The sequence below is a fragment of the Varanus komodoensis genome, unplaced genomic scaffold (genome assembly GCF_004798865.1).
Source record: "Varanus komodoensis strain SLA01 unplaced genomic scaffold, ASM479886v1 scaffold87, whole genome shotgun sequence".
NCBI lineage: Eukaryota > Metazoa > Chordata > Lepidosauria > Squamata > Varanidae > Varanus > Varanus komodoensis.
The window spans coordinates 909,177-921,869 of record NW_025336565.1 but is presented as its reverse complement, the minus strand read 5'-3'; the positions used below and the strand labels follow the sequence as shown (position 1 = coordinate 921,869).

At 53.3% G+C, this 12,693-nt stretch overlaps 1 protein-coding gene and 1 non-coding gene across 2 annotated transcripts; both read right to left on the bottom strand.

Annotated features, from left to right (window-relative positions):
- Positions 1-2,020: 2,020 nt before the first annotated feature.
- Positions 2,021-8,491, bottom strand: LOC123016685 (thialysine N-epsilon-acetyltransferase-like). Its single transcript, XM_044417243.1, has 6 exons — positions 8,296-8,491; positions 7,716-7,767; positions 6,824-6,907; positions 6,274-6,372; positions 3,976-4,016; positions 2,021-3,010 (listed from the first exon to the last, which is right to left on the bottom strand). Exons 1-6 carry the CDS (start codon positions 8,356-8,358, stop codon positions 2,828-2,830), a joined length of 522 nt encoding a protein of 173 aa, XP_044273178.1. The 5' UTR covers positions 8,359-8,491; the 3' UTR covers positions 2,021-2,827.
- Positions 8,492-12,118: 3,627 nt separating this feature from the next.
- Positions 12,119-12,192, bottom strand: TRNAI-AAU. Its single transcript has one exon. It is a non-coding gene; the product is annotated as a tRNA-Ile (tRNA).
- Positions 12,193-12,693: the final 501 nt, after the last annotated feature.

Here is a 12,693-nt window from a genome sequence, read left to right as displayed (position 1 = left end):
GCTCAGCAGAACCTGGGCCTAAGCGATGCCAGTTTTGGGGGGGGGGGGCGCCAAGCACCGGCTTCCCCCGCCTTCCTCGATTCATCAAACCGTTCCAGTGCTCCCAGTTGCGGCATGTCCTCTTCCCGCTTTTTAGCAGGAAAGACCGAACCGTCTCCCTCGTTGCCTCACAACAGGAAGGAAAAGGGGTCCCCTTTCGCCTTATAAGGCCCCGAGCCCTGGGGGCCAGGCTCCTCCCTGCCGCACCTGTCCGGTCAGGACCGGCTCTGTGCCGCTTCAGACCCTTCGGTTCCGGTGCGCTTTGCAGCCTTCCGGATGTTCCGGCTGCTCCCTGCCCTCACCTGGGGCTGCTGGCCAGGGCTGCTCGTGGGCCCCCCCCCCCCCCCCCCGGCCCGCCAGGTGGCCTCCCCCCCCCCCCGAGTCCACGTGTGATGATGCCACCTTGCTGTGAGCGGCCCTGGCCCTACAGATGGGGCTCTGCCCCGATCCTCCGCCCCTCCTTCCCTTGAGCTCTCCCTGCACCTCTTCTCCGGTGCCCTCTGGCTGGGTTGGACTGTAACTCCCATCCTTCCCAGCCAGTCCAGGGATGATGGGAGTTGCACCCCCATGCTTCTGGAGGCTGGGGGAACGCCGTCTGAGGCAAGGAGGAGATCCTGGTGGCCCCAACATCGCAGGGGCCAAGGGCCCACCCCAAAAGTAGGTGTGCCGCTCCGGATTTCAACTCAAGATCTGACCCTGGTCCAATCCAGCAGGGCGCTTAGTGGGCTGGAGGAAGGGGTTGTGCTTCTTGCTTGTGTGTGTGTTTCATTTTACAAAGCACGCAGCTCCTTTGCCCGTTGGGCAATCCCCGTGCGGGAATGAAGCTGGGCTCCAGTCCCTCGCGCCGTGTGCATTTCTCCGTGCGGAGCCGTTGGTGTCGCTGGGATTTAAATGAAAAATGGCACTCAAGGGTCTGTCGAGATGCCTATCTGGTAGAGTCCTCCCATCCTTCAGGCTTGAGACTCTACCAGCTCACCCCCTTCTTCTGTGGATCAGGGTTGAGAGCATATGAAGATGCAGGGTGGCCAGGGAGGCGGTGCCGGGCTCTCTCTGGCTCCACGTTGGGCTGGGCGACGCCTCTGCTGCGGTTTATTTCTTCAGCGGCCAGGGAGACTAGATGGCCTCCAAGTCCCTCCTGCCCTGGCGCCTTGACTGCCACGGTACCTGCTCGCTCGGCCTTGCCATGCGGACAGCCCCGGGGGCCACTCTGGACCGCACGGTTCCACAGGCTCTCTCAGAGAATCTGTGGGCTGTGCGGCTTCGGTATATTTACATCGGAGGAGGGGGGCAAGTGCCCCACGAGCATGGCAAAGGCGGTGGTAGGAGCTGGCCCAGAGCTGCGGGGTTCTGGGCTCTTTCCTCTGGAGCCCCCAATGCGTGGGAAGCCCTCCGGCCCACCACCCTCCTGCCCATGGGCATCGCTGCCAGAAAGACCCAGCAGCTGCCCCAGGATCTGCCCTGCCTCTGAGCCCCTGGATGGGCCACCTGGGCCTCCCCAAACCCTCGTGCTTGGGGGGCTTTCCTGAAATCACATGCTGCCCGCTCCCCAGTCCGTACAGCCCCCTTGAGGCCTAGACTGGCCCTTTAGGCATCCGTGCATGCAAATTGCAGGTGTCCCATCATTCCCAGCTAGCCTGGAAGAGCTGCAATTCTGTGGCTGCAGCAAAGGGTCCCTTTTCCGAGACACCAGGGCAACCCTGAGATGGTGCCATCAAAGGGAAGCTCATCTCATCCCTCTCCTTCTTGGCTGCAGTGCTGGCTGGGGATGATGGACATCGAAGTCCAACACATCTGAAGGGGGAGAACTGCCCTCCCCAGCAGTCAGGAAGGCTTCGCCCTCCAAAACCAAAGTCACCCTATGGCAGAAGGGGGAAATGCGTGAGATCGTCGGATTTGGGGGGGTTGGTTGCTGGTCAGGGGTCGGGGCCACGGCTGCCACGGACAGAATCACGGTTTTCAATTTGTGAGAGGAAATAAAAACTCAGGTTCATGAGAAAGCTCAAACGTTCAACCCTCCACTGCTTTATTAACATAAGCCCAGGTTCCCTGCAGGTTCAACTCACGATAATGCATTACCGGGCATAGGTAGACTCAACTGCGAGATTTCAGTACAAATACAGAGCATTTCATACTCTCCCAATCACGGACAGAGGTACAGAGCAATTAATGTCAGAGTGCAGACATTACAATGAAATTCTGAGGCCATCATATACAGAACAGATGAAGGAATGTCAGCCAATCATACAGTGACAATGAGATTACAATATTTCTCATTGCAGTGGATTGACATTTCAGTTGAGTAAATTCCAGAAACTTGAACGCAACTCCGGGTCTGCTTAGACATGTAAATTCAGGCTATTGAGAAAACTTCCCTGAAATCATAAGCCCATGTGTTACATTCCATTATCAGGAAGGATGAGACTCGGAGTACTGGATCCACACCTTTCCGACTGGCCAGGGCACACGGAGCGCTCTGGGCCAGCAAAATAGATACTTCCTGGTAAACGTGGAGAATTCCTGCAGGGTCTATGCAGCAACACTGTAGCAGTGAATGTATTCGACTGAATGGGAACTCACGTTTTTCCTGTCTGCTCTTTGCCCATAGCCAAGGCAGCGGGAGGAAGGAATGTCAGCAGTTTCTGTCGACATTCAAAATGGATTCTGGAGTTGCACCATGCTCATTCTTCAAAAAACACCATACATCCTTAAAATCTGAGGTTTGAATATGATTTATTCAGGCCTCTTTTCCAACGCCACCAAGGACCACATGGGCCCGAGCAGCCTCGTTTCACGCCAGCGCCTTCCGGCCCTGCGCCAGCCGCCGCAGGGCGTCCGCCTCCAGCACCATGCAGTGCCACTGCTCCGACTCCGTGGTGTCGTGCGCCCCGAGGCGCGTGTAGAAGTCCTTGGCCTCACGATTCCACTCCATGGTCACGAACTTAATCTCGGTGCAGCCCGCCTGGAGTGCAACCTGCATTCGGGGAGAAGAAGAGGCAGGGTGACCGGGCAGCTCCCTCGCTCCGAAATCGAGTTACGGGGAATCTCTTCCCAGGAGATCCCAGCTGGGGTCGGGGGCAAGTGTGGCTATGTATTTATTTATTTAAAACATTTCTATGTCGCCCCCATCGCAACAAAGCCTCGGGGAAGCTCACAAAACATACATAAAAACATACATAAATAATAATATAACAATTTAAAAGAAAAAAAACATTAAAAAACCCCCGGTGCATTCTCGGCTAAAAATGTTAAAATCCTAATTAATACAATAATTTAGCAATTAAAATAAGTTTTAAATGAAAAGGTCTTCGCCTGGCGCCGAAAAACAAATAACAACAGCACCAGGCGGAGCTCTCTGGGGAGCGCATTCCACAGATGGGGCGCCACCGCAGAGAAAGCCCTCCTCTGAGTAGCCACCCTCCTAATTTCTTTCACGGAGGGTTCCCGGAGAAGGGCCTCTCCCGCCAATCTCAAGGGGCAGGAGGCAAATATGGAAGCAGGCGTTCCTTTAGGTAACCAGGTCCCACTAGGCTGGCCCAGCCACCTCCCCGGAACTAAGGCAAGAAGAGACGGACAGAAACCCCTCTCTCCATTTCCTCTGCACCACCTCCGAGTTTACAACCCTGTGAAAATCCCTAGGCCTGCCACCTTTCCATCGGTCTAGGGTTCTAATGCTGCTTGGCAGGCAGACGTTCTGATGGTGCAGCTTCACTTTGCATAGCACTATGGAGATGAAAAGCGTTTGCCTGTTTTTCCAGCCAGGAGGCCGCTGTGCATCCCCCAGAAACGAAATACTACAAATCCCATTCTTGTCCACTGGGCGCACCAGAGGACGGCACTCTGTCCTGCCAGTCAGCATGGCGGGACAGAGGTGGCTTTTATGCAAAGCACCTGTGCCAAAAGGAGAATCCTAGGAGAACCAGGCTGGATTGGACTCACCTCTGCTAGTTTGCCCATGAATTCCTTCCCGATCCCCGACCCTGGCAGAAAAGATGGATGGAAAGAGAAATCAGGTCGGGACAATGTGCTAGAAGCGTATCCAAATTAGGTCACAGATTCATCAAATAATCAAGCTGGAAGGGGCCAGGAGGCCAGCAGGTCCAACGCCTGCTGTTGCATGTTACCAATTGCAACACACCTTTTGGACGGCTGCCCAGCTGCATCCTGAATGCCCCCAGTGTGGGAGCGGCCACCTCCGCCCCGGGCTCCACGTTCGTTCTGCTCTAACAGCCAGGAAATTGTCCCTGGTATCTAGCCAGAATCCGGCTTCAATATCTACTTCTGTCTCTATATGTACAGTACATTTCATGCAAACACGATGCCATCTAACATCAAGCAAACATATGAAAGACAGAAAAATGGATCGTGTCTATTATTCCTCTGGCTTGTAAGTACATGTTGCATCGTGCAGGGGGCCGGTTTTAGTCCTGACAAGTTGACGGTTCTTCATAATGTTCCTCTTAGGATACGTCACAAGAAATTTTCTCTGGGTTGCAGGTGAGAGAAGGGTCAATAAAACGGAGTTGTTTAAACAACGATGTGAAAGGAAAACACATCAAGATCAGGGCTACTCCTGGTTTATAAAAAGAGTACAGGGGAAGGGGACTACCTTTACCAGCCTTAGCAATTTTACTCTTGCTTTGCACGAAGTTGTAAGAAAAATAACTACCCTCTGTTGTCTCCTCCGTTCAAATTTTCCATTTACAAAGCAGGAGAAGCAAAGGAGAAAACAAAGACCTTAATCGCAACAGTGTTAATTAATGGCTGCAGCAATTCTATCGGAGTTGCATTTTTCCTCCTGTGACATTTCAACTAGTTTCCGAGGTGCAAACTGTCCTCCTCCTTTGCACTCTTTTTAACATCATGGTCAGCAATTAAACTAGTCCGTTATGTAGATAAGCCTTCAGATTTTATGAGCTCTTCCATTCAGATTGCAGCAATTTTCCTTCAGGTCCAGAGTCTTGTGATAACTCGGTTGCTACCTCCCTACTCCTGGGATCAACAGCTTCAACCCACGTGCTCATTCACACGCTGGGCTGGCACAAGCCTCCTATTCATGTCATGTGGGGCAGCTGCCTTCCTGCCCCTGCAAGTCGGATCTTAACCCATAATAGAGCGAAAAGGCCAGGGGGGCAGCCAGGTCACATGCCTCAAAGGAGTTTTCTCACTCTGCTGATTTGGGGGTATCTTAAATACCATTATAATTATTATTATTAATTATTTTTGGTGAACCTTTGCACTAACATATTAGCTGACAGCCCGTTCCGGTTGAGCTGGACTCAGTGTCCTGGAAATTTCTCTTTGTGATGCTCAAGGGAAGGACATCACCTAGGAAACCTGTTCGCACACCCTTTTTTCCCTGCAAAGGGGACTCATTATAAACACTTATCCACTAAGCTCTCCTCAGTTCTGTAGCCTTTTTCTTCAGTAGCTTTTTCCAAATCAAACCTCAGTTCACCCCAAATGGGGACTGTGATACGATTCCATGCAGCTTTATACAATCACGTCAGTATTTTGGAGGAAAGACGTGTTCTGCACAGAAAACCCAATAGAATTAATTCTCCTGGGTCTGGCACACTTTATAAACCAGGAGTCACTTCACTGGAATGGATCAGCTCCAGAGGTGTGTCAAACCACAGGGGGTGGGGATGGAGGAGTCGCCCCCCCCGCAGTCCAAGGTGCAGCCCGAATGCCCTCGGCTAATAGGCCTCTTCTTACAACCACATGGAGAGCAGTCATAATTGTCCATTTTTTTTCACCCGACCCTCAACCAGCGTCCTCTGGATGCACTAGACCGCAACTTCCATGATGAACAGTGGCCATGCTGGCTGGGGAAGATGGGAGATGTAGTCTTCCACATCTGGCGAGCACCAGCTTTGTGCTGGAATAAGCAAATAGGCACATGCCTGGATGTCTGTCTGTCTGTCTTTTAGAAACAAACTTTTGAATGACTGATTGAGATCAAGACTGAGCCTTTCTGGACCAGAAGAGAAGAGAATCGCTCAGCTATCGCCCTTCCCAAGCTTCCTTCTGATCCTTTTCTAGCTGTTACCCCATTTAGACCTGTGATGTTAGATTCTCACTGCTTGCCACTAACTCGTCCTGCTTTTTCCATTTTGTCCAGAATCGGTGTACTATTCGGGGGCTCAGGGTTAAGGATGGAAGGATACATCCATTTCTGTGACAGTCGCATCGAGAGACCTCAACAAGACCTTCTTCCAGAGGGTCTCCACCTACCTCTGAATTCAGCCACCACAAAGAGGTTTTCCAGGTACATAATCCTCCCGTGATTGACATTGTACCCGAAGAAGTACAGTGCGTAGCCGATGGTGCGAGCTGCAGGGGGGAAAGGAAAGAACCGCTCTTCACACCTGGAGTAGAGTGGGGGTGATGACAATAGCCACACCATGAGAAAAATTTTCATGTTTGATTTCCTTGACTGAGACTTACTCATACTTTGCATGCTGGTGTAAAATGTACATCTGAGCTTCACAGATCAATAAATGCTAAATTTGGAATTCAGGTTACACTCAGTGCAAAATGAGAGTTGATTCATGAGCTGTACTCTTTGGTTCTGGGATTTACTAAAAGGGTACCCCCCTCACCCCAGTGGACTGAGAAACACGTATCTCTCCCGTAGATTATACAGTTAAACGTGTGAACTGGTCGTTCACCTGCAGGGCTCCAACAGCAACAGTTTCCCCTTTCTGTATTTTGCTACCTGGAGCAAAACTCCTGTTAACTCTTCCATGAGGAAGGAGGTCCTGAAATTTGGGGCGCCTGTTACCTTGCTTGCTTTCATTTTCGGCAGGTGTTTCAGCCAATATGCACTTGAAAAAGGGATGCTCCCCAAATCCGTCTGCTTTCAAAACTGGGCAGGGGAAGAATATATCAGGCATGACAAAAGTGGATTTTGAGTGCCCCCTTGTTGCTCATCAACCCCGCCCCCACCCGCCAAATGGGAGCTGCTGTTCTTTGAGAAACACAATTGTGGGAAGTGGGGGGGGGGCGGGGAGGTTTCGTCAGTTGGAATTTGAGGGAAGGTGGGAGGTGAGATTTCGGTGAGTGTGGTGGCACCCCAGAACATTAAACACGTCTGACAGGGTGTACATATTCTGGGATGGCCGCAGGCAAGCTGGAAACATATACTAGGACTTTCAGAGCTCAAAACCTGGGGAGCTGCAGCTTTTACGCCAAAACTCAGCTTTGCACAGGTTGGAAGCATCCTTGTGATGCAGCTGCACCTGTGGACACAGACCCTGCCAGGTGGCCAGCAGGTCCTCCCCTCCCTCCCCTGGCAGGTGGGGGGCTGCCTCAGAGAGGGGGGGGGGGGGGTTAAAACGCTTTCCAGGGGGGCTGCGAAGATCTCCTCTCGAGTCTGCCCCCTAGTGTCCAAGCGTGGTATTACAGGCTTCAAGTAGACTTGCATTAATTAAAAGGTGTTCATGCATTTTAAAAGTTAAACAAGCATTTAACCTGCACGCTGCGGGGTCTCCTGCCACTATGATGCTGACGGACAACGGACCCCCAGCCTCTCCTGATTCTAGATGGGGACGGAAAAATGAGAACATCAATCCTGGGAGGAGCAGGAAGAGGCGGAGTGGGCCGGGCTAGCTTGGGATCCACCTGGAGACCCTGTGCAGCGAGGGGCTGCACTGACGCGCTCTCAGCAGCCTTACTTTGAGAATTGATGGTCACGTCCTCCAGCAGGTTGTGGTACGCAGCAATTTCCTGGCGGGGGGAACAGAGGAAGGTGCTTCATTGCGGATGCGTGACACTCGGCCGTCCAGCCTCTGCTCCGGATTGGCTGCAGAGACGCCTTTCCCTGGAAGCGCTGCCAGGGATCGGGGCCACCTGTGGGGTGCAACGATGCTCCAGGGGAGCACCGAGGATCCTGCCCTGCGTCTGGTGCTCTCCAAATGGCTGGGACTGCAATCCCCATCATTCCCCGGCAGCATGGGAGTTGTGCTGCCACACATCTGGAAGGCTGCAGGTTACAGAAGGCTGGGAGGGCTGGAATCCCCTCCCCCCCAGTCCCCCAGCGTCCCTTTCTTCATTCAGGGGTACAGCATGGGGAAGGGGCGCGTTTTGTGGTGTCCACTGTGACAAACACGGAAGGGGCGACCAGGAGGCCAGGCCTCCTCTGAGCACACGCAGACTGCAGGGGCACAGGGGCGGGCAGGAGCGAGCAAAGCCTGGGCGCAGGACCCTCGCGGCCCCGGGCCGGTGTCCCGCTCCGGGTGGGGGGCAGCGGCTCACCTGTATGAGGCCCATGAGGAGGTCGCAGTCGTCGCTCGTGGCGTCTCGGAAGACGCACGCCATCCTTCCCGCGGGGCGAGTGACTCGGCGCTGCACCCGGGCGCGGAGGCAGCTGCCCTTTATAGTCCCGGCCGCTCCCGCTGCGCGGGCGAGCCGGATGTCTCCTGGATCCCGTCCAGCTGGGTCACATGGACGCCGAGAGACGGCTCGACCCCCTCCCGCGTCCCGCCGCAACGGGGGTCGCAGCTCTGCGGGGCGGAGAGGCGGGGGCGGCGGCGCGGCGGCGCTCCGGGGGCTGCGCGGCATCCGCCGAGGCGCCCCCGGGGGTGGGGAGCTGCCCGCCCCGCGCTCCTCGGCCTCCGGGAACGGCCTCCTCGCCCTTCCCGCCGCCGCCTCCGCCAGCACCGCAGGACGGCCCGATCCGCCCCCGCGCAGCCGGCGCCCAAGGGGGCCGGCGCCCCCGCGTCTCCGCGGGAACGGGCTTCCTCTTCCCCTTCCCCGCGGCGCGCACGGCGGGCTGCTGCTCTGGCTCTCGGCGAAGAGGTGCTGGGGCTCGGCCCTTGCTGGGGAAGCTTCAGCTCCAGGACTCCCTTTCCCTTTCCCTTTCCCTTCCCTTTCTTTTCCTTTCCCCTTTCCCTTTCCCTTCCCTCCCTTCCCTTTCCCTTTCCCCTTCCTTTCCCCTTTCCCTTTCCCTTTCCCTTTCCCCTTCCTTTCCCCTTTCCCTTTCCCTTTCCCTTTCCCTTTCCCTTCCCCTTTCCCTTTCTTCGGTCTCCTTGTACTTTCTTGTTATTTTATTTTAAATGCGCTACTGGTTTTTATTGTGTTCGTTTTATCTTGCCGTTGTGAGCTGCCCAGAGGGGCCGTGGCACAACTGAGTGGCAAGCAGATGCTTTAGATGGGTAAATAAGAAAAGCGTCGCAATGGGGAATCACACCGAACGGAACTGACAGGCGCAGCCAGTTCACGAGAAGAAACGGTTTCCTTTTTTCCTATTCCATGAGGACCAGGAACCGAATGACTCACTACTTCCATGCTAAAAGCTTTTGGGACTTCAGCCTCCTGTTTTGGGGGGCCAGGACAAGAAACAAACGGTGCAAGGAAATGCCCCTGACTGTTATTTATTTTAACAATGCGTAGCCCACTTTCCCACACTCAAGGCCACTCAGGGCACAAAAAGTAACAAAGAAGAAACCGAAACAAGCAAAACAAACAACAACAGTCTCATGGAAACAGCAAACATCAAGAAGAGACAAACCCATAAAATGTAAGGGGGGGAGAGCTTGGCCCGATACCAGAGAATATTCATTGGAAGAACTTCATTGGATAACTGGATTACCCCGAAAGATGCAGCTTCTTTGACTCATCGAGAACATGAGCATGGACGGAGGCCCACTGCTAAGAAGGCCGTCGTATGCACCCGGAGCTCTGCAGGCAGGGTAGGCTATACACCAAACTGCACAGGCATACAGAGTTACGATGCAAGAGCAGGCAGCTGGCAGTGCTGCCACTCCACTCTGCCCTTTCAGCGGAGACAGGGAACTGGGCTGCTCTGTAGAATCATGTTTCCCAACCCTTTATTGGGGTCAGGGTTGGCACAAAGCATGGGGTGGAATGAACTCATGTGCCTGAGTCTCTTTTGGCACAACGACTCGAGAACAATATGGTAGTGTTCAGATCTGAACTCTGGAATCAGGGCCGAAGGTTTTCTTCTGCCTGCAGGACAGAAGCCTCAGATAAGCAAGAGGGCTCGCAGTTCCCCGTGCCCTGGATCTGCCAGATCAAGGACAGCTTGCAAAATCGCATTACATAGGCTGGGATCACCTTTGGGCCAGATGAAACTGCCTGGCCAGAGGTGGGAGCAGCTGAGAAAATTCAGCGCAGCTCAGAAATTCCAGGTGCTTAAAGGGGTTTGGGCATGAAAGTGTGAATTCACTGAGCCATTGCTTTGGAATCGTTTTTGCTTCCGTGTTGTGTTGTCTGAAGCTGGTTTTTCTGCCCCCCATTGTACGTTGGTCTTTCTTTTTTAATTTGAATTATGCACTTCTTGGAAGGCCTAAAGAATTTTTGGTGCCAGTCCTCCATCTTAGGCGAAACACTCACAGGAGCTCGGTTCTCCAGGGCAAATACTTCGGAGGCCAAAACAGGACCGTGCACACCCCAGAGGGAGAGTCCACCAAGCTCAGGGAAGTGGAATGGAATATCCTGCGAAGGGCACATCGAACAGGCTGGCACTTCGTCCGGTTCTGCAAACGAAAATACAGTCTCTGTCTCTTACTTGCTCTGGGATCTGATGCCAACTTGTGGCCAGAAAAGGGCACTGGAGTCGGTCCATGTGGCAGAGGGAGGCCTAATCTACCTATTGAAGCATTCGGGATACCACAAGGTTGCAGGCGAGCTTTCGAGAGCTGCAGGAAACTTCAGCAGACCCGGAAAGAAAGAAACGCAGGGGGTTCCTGCAGTGCCAGAGCTAAAGTTCCACTGAAAAGAGGGCGATTTTGAAAAAGCCGTCCTTGAGTAGCCTTTTCTGCGCAGCTCATCATTTCTGCCCATGCTAAACGCATTCCAAGCATCAAAATCCTGCCAGGGCACCTCGTTTTCCTAACCCTAACCCTACCCTGGTGCACACCCCTAACCCTAATATAGGGCTAAAGTTCCATTGAAAAGAGGGCGATTTTGAAAAAGCCGTCCTTGAGTAGCCTTTTCTGCGCAGCTCATCATTTCTGCCCATGCTAAACGCATTCCAAGCATCAAAATCCTGCCAGGGCACCTTGTTTTCCTAACCCTAACCCTACCCTGGTGCACACCCCTAACCCTACTAGAGGGCTAAAGTTCCATTGAAAAGAGGGCGATATTGAAAAAGCCATCCTTGAGTAGCTTTTTCTGCACAGCTCATCATTTTTGCCCCTTCTAAACACGTTCCAACCATCAAAACCATGCCAGGACACCTCGTTTCCCGAACCCTAACCCTACCCTGGCGCACACCCCTAACCCTAATACAGGGCTAGAGTTCCATTGAAAATAATGCAATTTTCAAAAAGCCTTCCTTGAGTAGCGTTTTCTGCACAGCTCATCATTTCTGCCCATGCTAAACACACTCCAACCATCAAAACCATGCCAGGACACCTCGTTTTCCGAACCCTAACCCTACCCTGGTGCACACCCCTAACCCTAATAGAGGGCAAAAGTTCCCTTGAAAAGAGGGCGATCTTGGAAAACCCTTCCCTGAGGGGCAGTGTTTCCCCCTCTGAATTCCCGGGGCCAGCTGAACACCTCCTCCTCGCGGAGGCGCTTTCCTCCCCAAAGGGCATTTTGCAAACCCACTCTTTGGGGATGGGCGGCCTGCCTTTCCACTCTGAGGTTATACGGCCTCCAGCCCCTGCAGGCAATGCCTTAAGGCAGCATGCTGTCCGTCCCCACCCAGCCAGGGCCCAGCCAGGGTGTGTTGGATCACCACTCCCATCATTCGCAGCCAGAATGGCCAACCAGCCAGGGTCAGGGAGGGATGCTGCAGCCGAAAGAGCTTATGCCCAGGGCTGGGACTGGCAGAAGTTCAGGAGCGCCTGGCTTGGAGGCCCATGGCTTGCCAACCCCTGAAGGGGACCCATGGTTTGCTGATGGGTTGTGAGCTTCGGGTGGCCTCTCATCTTGCCCCAGCTCAGACAGAAGGATCACCTGAGTGCTCATGTTGTCTGAACCCATTCAGCGAGAGGGACAGGCTGCTCCTCAGCAGGAAGAAAGGCAGGTATGTCGACCCTCTAAAAAATACAAAATCCAGCAGGCTCCACTCATGACATGCTTACCATGTACGTATCCAAAACCATACTGGCCCGTACGGGGATCGAACCCGCGACCTTGGTGTGATTAGCACCACGCTCTAACCAACTGAGCTAACCAGCCTGCTTCTGCAGCTTTTTAATGTTTTATTTTCTTTTTCTCTTCAATATGTAGTTTAGGTTTTGTTTTCTACAATAAAAAACGAAAAATCTAAAAGAGAATGACATACAAGGAAAGGGGTTGCGGAGGGAAGAGGAAAGAGTTGCTTGGCTGGTGGAATTAGCCTGCTTCCTGTCTCATTTCCTGGTAGGATTGGAAGCAGTCTACCTAGAGCAGGCCCTGCATTTTTGTTGATTGCCTCCTTCACTCTTTCTTTCTTTCGTTCTTTCTTAAGTCGGCTCAAAAAATACCTTTGTTTGGCCAACTCAAAATTCACAAAAATGGGGTTCCGTACTCCTCGGCAGGGCTGTCTTGCTCATTTTTTCTGTGCAACACACAGCTCATAACCAGCGCAGGGGTGAGTGGGGCCGCTCTCTGCACGGTTCATTTTCTGCATGAGAGGCTTTGGTGGTTTGAGTGAACGCAGGCTGCAGTGCCGCAGCCTGGCCGCGCTCTGGTTCTCAG